Consider the following 7,158-nt stretch of genomic DNA (forward strand, 5'->3'; position numbering starts at 1 on the left):
GGGTAGCACTTCAAAAACTGTTTCCTTATTTGTGAGAACCAAATCCAGCAATCTATTATTATGGTTCCTAACCTCGTTACATTGCTTCATATCACAAAGATTGAGAAAGCTGTTGAAACAGGCTGTCAAGTTAGTTTGGAGATCACAATCATACAAATTTTGAAGTTCTGGAATATTGAAGTCACCCATAATTGTTATCCTGTCTATCTCTTCCTTATTTTCTATTAATTCAAAAAATTCATCATACTCATTGATAGAAATATTTGGTGGAATATATACCAATAACATAATCATTGGAATATAATTAGCTCCAGAAATTTTCACCGCCAGGACATCAATTTTCTGAATAGGACAGTCAATCTCATAGATTTCCGAATTGTATTCATCACTGTTAACTGCCAGCAAAACTCCCCCTCCTCGAGTTCCTGTACTCCGATCTTTACGATAAACTGCATAGTTTTGTGGAAATAACTCACCATCGAATACACCCTCTCTCAACCAGCTCTCAGTAATAGCAACCACACTGTGGCCACTGGTCAGTACATTTTGCAAGAATATGTGCGTCTTGGTATTTAATCCTCTACAGTTTTGGTAATACATTTTTATTGCGCTGGTATATGTCTTCTCGTTTGAACGTCTGCTGGATGAGTTTACAGGTTTTTTTCTTCACTATATGTGGGTGTCCATTTCAATATTTTATCATTATATCATTTTCTCCACTTTTTTGACGTTCCATCAATTCTCGACGAAGTGCCAAGAAATAGTCACGCTGTCTCACCGTTTGGTCGGGTCTGATGTATACATTTCGGAATTTTTCATTATTCTGCAGAGTTTTATTATTCTTAATAAGAAGAGGTATATCTGCTTTGTTGGGTAATGTGAGTTTTATCGGCCTTGCCTTCCCAGGAAACCGTTTACCCAATCTATGCATTTGCAGGTTATTCATATTGACGTTAGGGATAATATTGGTAATTATATCACGTACAATCACGACCGGATCGTCCTCGTCCTCCGGAACTCCAAAAATTACAACATTATTCTCTCTACGTTTAATTTCCCCGATTTCCTCCAATATTTGAATTGTATGTGTGGAATCCCTCGGAGAATTCAACGTCATCTGCTCCAGCTGCTCGATTTTATCATTGAGGGTTTTTATTTCCTTTTCATGACTCAGCCTCATATGACGCATATCATTGTTCAAGGTGTCCACCTTCTTCTCGAGTACACCGAGTTTTTCACCCAGAATTTCCAATATGCCGGATGAAACAGAATCGACCAATCTTTTTATGAATGCCTTATCTCCACATATCGTCTTTATCATCATATCGGCCGCGTTTTTCACCTCGCTCAACCAATTTGAGAAAAAAAAACAGAGACTTTTAACAAACTTATCTGAAATTAAATGGAGAAATTAACTAAAACGTGTGCACTCAACAACGTATGTAGCGTATATTACGATTAGTGATGAAACTAGTCACCCACTCAAGAAATATCATATGTCACGAAAACCTACATTATATCGTGACCTTAATACTACAACTGGGTAACTCCAAATTTCCACATTTGGAGTTATCTAGTTGATATAGTTCAAAATTCCGTCCTCTATTCATCACAACAACTAGGTAAGTTCAACAGTGAGCCGAAAGCATAATATCCAGTAGAATATTATAGATAAATCGCACTATGTCGAATTATTCATTGCAATAAATAGACAACTTGAAATACCCATTTGTTCCACTAGATAAGTTGATTTATCCGCTACCCCCATCGTGCTCTGAACAAGTTATCTAATTGTGCGGCGAAATTTAAGACATAATTGTTCGATTGTGTACTCTGTTTTCCTGTGAAAAAAGTGAAAAAAATGTCTACGAGAGGAAAGATTATGGTTGAACTTGCAAGGCAACGGGCAGGTATGATTGAAATATTGAATTAATAGATTCTCTACTCAGTTGGATAAAAATGTATTACATATAGGTTTTTTCAGGTTATGTTCTTTAAAAAGTGTTTTCAATTTGTTTCATTTGTTTAATTTCAGACGTCCAAAATAGTAAGGACTCGACTGAATTGAATGGAGATGAAGTGAATAATCCACAATTTGCAGAAAATTCAGGTTTGCTTGAATTTTTCGAATTTTTGTTCCTTTATTAACGAAAGTCACTCTTTCAGGTCTGAATGCCACAAGTGAAATTGATGAAACTAACGTTTTACCTGAGCATGGCCCTAGTACTTCAAATCCGCGTGAATGTTCTGAGTATTTGGAGTCCGATGATGAACCCTTTTCGTCAGATCAGTCGGAATATGAACCAGATTCAATTTCTTCTAGTAGCGTCTCCGGAGCTGAGAATTTAGATGGTATGGAAGAGTTTCCTGTGATAACAGATAAATCTAGAAAACGGAAGAGATGTGCAAAGGATTGGAAACGCAATATTGCGAAGGCAAGAAGACAACGTGGCGAAGCGTATTTATCTTCAAGAGGTAAACACGTACCTGGCGTTTGCATGAAAGATCCATGTTCTCCTAAATGCCGTCAAAAATGCGGTGAACGGATTTCTAATAACGAGAGGCTCCTTATTTTCAAAAGGTACTATGAGCTGAAGACTTATGAAAGAAAGCGTGATTTTATTAATGGTCACACAGAGAAAAAATTGAAAAAATGGCATACCAAGCAAAACTCAAGACGTAAAAGTACAATTATATTCTACTTACCAATTAATCAAGAGAAAGTTAAAGTATGCAAAACAATGTTTATGAATACATTGGGCATCCGAAAAGGTGTTGTAGATATTGCAATGCAGAAAAGAACAAGCGAAAATACGACACAGGAAGACCAGAGAGGTAAGCATAAGAAAAAATATACGTCGCCGGAAGTCTTGGACTCGGTAAGAAAGCATATCGAGAAGTTCCCTGTTATGTCTTCTCATTACTGTCGCGCAAGATCATCAAGAAAATATTTATGCAGTGATCTCAACATTAGTATTATGTATGCAATGTACAGTGAAGAGTGCATAGAAAAAAGGGCAACACCAGCAAGTTCTGCAATTTATAGGAAGGTATTTTCTGAGGAATATAACTTGGGTTTTTATCGCCCACGAAAGGACCAATGTCGTTTATGTATGGCCTTTAACTGTCCTTCTAGCGATAAAGTTGCTTTAGAATCCCAATATGCAGCCCATCTAGCAGCCAAGGATAGGGCTCGTCAAGAAAAACGGTTGAGCAAACAACGAGCTGATGATTCCCGTGGAAACATTGTCAGTTGCAATTTTGACCTGCAGCAAGTACTTCTCGTGCCAAATGATCCGACAAATAATGCTCTTTTTTACAAACAGCGGTTTAAAGTATTTAACTTTACGGTGTACAATACAGTTTCAAAAGCAGGCGACTGTTTCATGTGGACAGAGGTGGACGGAAAACGAGGAAGCTGTGAAATTGCCTCGTGTCTTTTTACCTACTTCAAGTCTCTGCCAGATTCAGTTAAAAAAATTGAATGCTTCAGCGATAGATGTGGAGGCCAAAATTTGAATAAGTTTATGGCTGGAATGTGTTTAACTGCTGTTCAAGATATTCCACATCTTGATGAAATAGATCTCATGTTCCTGGTAGTTGGACATAGTGAGATGGAGTGTGACTCTATGCACTCGGCTATATCAACTGAGTTTAAGAGGGTTGGTAGGGCAAACTGGCCTCAAGACTGGAAGACAATTGCCAAATGTGCTCGACGAAAGGGCGATAAGCCCTATATTGTCCATGAAATTCAGAATAGAGCTATATTGAATTGGAAAAATCATGCCGAGAAAAATCTGATATTCAGAGCTAAAGATGAGAATAACAAACCGGTAGGATGGCAAAAAATGTGCTGGATAAATTTTTCAAAATCCAGACCCTACATTCTCAGATTCAAAGAGAACTTCGATGATGAATTCAGAACTCTGAATTGTAATAGAAAAACGAGGACTACTCCATTGCTCTCATCAGCTACGTTGCAGTCACTGTACAAAGATAAGCTTCCTATTAAAAAGGACAAATATGATGACCTCTTGTCTTTATTCAGAACTAATCCACCAGCAATTTCTACTGAGTATAAATACTACTACGAAAATCTGCCGTATACAAGAACTAAATCTGAACAGGAGCCTCCAGGATCTGATATAGATATCAGTGATATTGATTATGATTAATTAAAATGTTCTTTTTTTGTTCAACATTGGCTTATATAAATATTTTTGTGACCTCCTACAATAAAAATGAAATTCTTATTCATCCTTTCTTATAGTTTCGAAACTTGATATCTCAATTCCAAATCTACATTTTGCTTACTAAAACTAGATATCTCGTTCAAAATGAAAAAAATCTGAGAAAGCAAAAAGATTTTATGTGGATCCAACTACCAAAGTTCATTTCAAATAATTCTTCACAACATATCCTAACACAAAGCTGAAATTTATATAACAACCCTTTTTTTTTTCCTTCAGAATCTTCAAACGCTCCTCCTGAAATATTGCTTATTTCAAGTTACCCAATTGTAGTATTGAGCTCACGATATAGCTTACTCTCTATGAACTCACATGAGAGAACATCGAAAGCACGTGACAAATCAAAAAAGAGGCCTGCAACGAAAAGCCCCTCGTCTAATTTTTTATAAATGAAGTTGACAAATGAAAAAGCAGCTGTTTGAGTGGACCTACTTTTTCTGAACCCATGTTGGCTGTCAGTTACTATTTTAAAACGAGACAAAAAAGAAATCATCCGGCCATACACAATTTTCTCAAATACTTTGGAAAAAACGATTAAAATTTAAATGGGGCGGTAATTAGCTATATTATGAGGATCCTCTTTTTTATGAACAGGAATTACCGTAGCCATTTTCAATAAAGTAGGAAATTCCCCCTTATCAACCGAAACATTAATGAGATGGGCAAAATGATCAGCAATAAGACCTCCAATACTTTTCATCACATTGACGGATATATTATCTATACCTGAACTTTTTTTATTTTTGAGAGTTCTGATGGTCAAAATTACTTCATCTCTAGTGACAGAAAAAAAGAAAAAAGTACTGACTCTCATGGCAGATGTTGTGCAAGCTTTTGAAAGAGAATTAACATAATGGTTTCTCAGACAACTCTCAGCAACAGTGCTGAAATAATCAGCGAACAACAGGCAACTTCATAAGGCTTTTCATATAGTTTACCAGCCTGATTGAGTTTTATGTTAGGGCGAGAAAACGCTTTACGACCGGTTTCCTTGTTCACAATATTCCATACAGCTTTATTTCTATTCGAGGAAGAATTTATACAATTTTTATAATAGTCGGACTTAGTTTGCTTCAGCAATAATCGGTAATCAATTTTGGCTCTGTTATAGATTTCATGAGTCTCGAAGTTATTGAGATTTTTGTGCAACCAGAACAACTTTTTCAAGTTTGCACTAGCTGTTCTTATTTCTGAATTGATCCAATTTTTCCTGTTATTTGTAAATATCCTTGAAAATCTCATAGGACAAGTTCTTTCAATAGAAAATAATATTAAATTAACAAACTCAGAGAAACAGTGATCAATATCAAAGTGTGAATATATGTTATCAAAACTTACATTACTCAAATATTCAACTAAGGCATTCAAAGAATGAGGAGTTATACTTCTTTCAGAGTCCAATCTTTCAACAATAGCCGGTTTATTCATAATATAATCCAAAGCTAAGACTTCATGATCACCTATGTGACCTTCAAAAACTCGAGCTCTACAATTTGAAGCATCATTAGTAAGAATGTAATCAATTTTAGATATAGATGTTGAATTATTTATGTTAGTAAAGACTCTGGTCGGATCATGAGAAGTAACCTTCAAATCAAAACGACAAATCAAATCATCAAACAGCTGTTTTCGAGAACAAGTACCATTTAAATAATTGATATTGAGGTCACAACATAAAAATAAGACCTCTCCAAGTTTGATATATCTTTGCAAAATAAAATTTAATTTTTCAAGAAAGAGAAGAAAGTCACCGCCTGGAACTCTATAGGCACTTATTACACAAAACTTTTTATCATTTTGTACCACTGTAACTCCACAAAACTCAAACTGCATTTCATCAGAGAACTTAAATATTCCTATATCTTTCACAAGTAGATCATCTCTTGTGTAAATAGCAACGCCACCATGTTTATGGGTTAGTCTGCAATAGGAAGCCACACATACCTAGCCATGAATAGTTATGGACTGTAGCTTCTCAGTATTACACCAATGCTCAACAATACTCACTACGAAAGGGCGCTCCTCCTCAAACAGCAGATCCCATGTGTCAACCTTGTTGATGAGGGATTGAACATTTATATGAAGAATCTTGAAATAATGTGAGACAGTTGCTATTTGTTTAGATTCATATTCTGGCTCCGGAAAAAATAATTAACACAAGCATTCTTCGGCCAATTTTTAGCATCCCGTACTTTTTCAAATTCACTGACAGGTACGAGAACCTTGAAGGATGAATAGATTCAATTCAATTCAATTCAAAACGACTTTATTCTTCAATTAGATACAACAAGGCGACATTTAGCTTGAAGCTACTCTTACATGTAACCTCATCATACCATCATCAGAGAATTTAAATAAAATAAATTCTCATTACTAATGACAACAAAAATAAATATTATAAGCATATGCATATGAATATGGCCACCCAGAATGCCCACCAAAATAACAAACTCATGTAAAACATAGATCATTAATTAATTAATTGCAACCAATCTTGCATGAAGGATAGACCGCACACCTTATTAAAAAAAAAAAAAAAAGAAACTGAATCACAACCAACAGTCATGAATGAAGCATGCAATGTTGAATCAACCACAGAATTGACCCAGGTAAAACACACGCAGCCTCCTCTTAGAGGCCAGTATGGAGCTCCCCCTGATATCATCGTCCAGTTGGTTATATAGTTTTACGGACATATAAGAAAAACTCCCCTGAAATATCGCCGTTCTATGCTTTGGTATTGACAACATGTTCCTAGATCTTAACTGGACCCCGTGCACATTTGACCTATACAAAATTTTCTCCCGTAAATATTCGGGAGCTTTTGTTTGGATTATGCTATGGGTCAGAGTGAGCAGATGCATCTCCCAGACCCTAGACATCGGCAACCACCTCAAGGTCTTCAAAT

The 7,158-nt window shown here is 35.9% G+C and overlaps 1 protein-coding gene across 1 annotated transcript; it reads left to right on the top strand.

The window, feature by feature from the left end:
- Positions 1 to 1,587: 1,587 nt before the first annotated feature.
- On the top strand, positions 1,588 to 4,257 carry LOC123686693. Its single transcript, XM_045626917.1, has 3 exons — positions 1,588 to 1,910; positions 2,036 to 2,110; positions 2,167 to 4,257. The coding sequence occupies exons 1-3, from the start codon at positions 1,862 to 1,864 to the stop codon at positions 4,173 to 4,175; spliced, it is 2,133 nt and encodes a 710-aa protein (XP_045482873.1). The 5' UTR covers positions 1,588 to 1,861; the 3' UTR covers positions 4,176 to 4,257.
- Positions 4,258 to 7,158: the final 2,901 nt, after the last annotated feature.

The sequence above is a fragment of the Harmonia axyridis genome, chromosome X (assembly GCF_914767665.1).
Source record: "Harmonia axyridis chromosome X, icHarAxyr1.1, whole genome shotgun sequence".
NCBI lineage: Eukaryota > Metazoa > Arthropoda > Insecta > Coleoptera > Coccinellidae > Harmonia > Harmonia axyridis.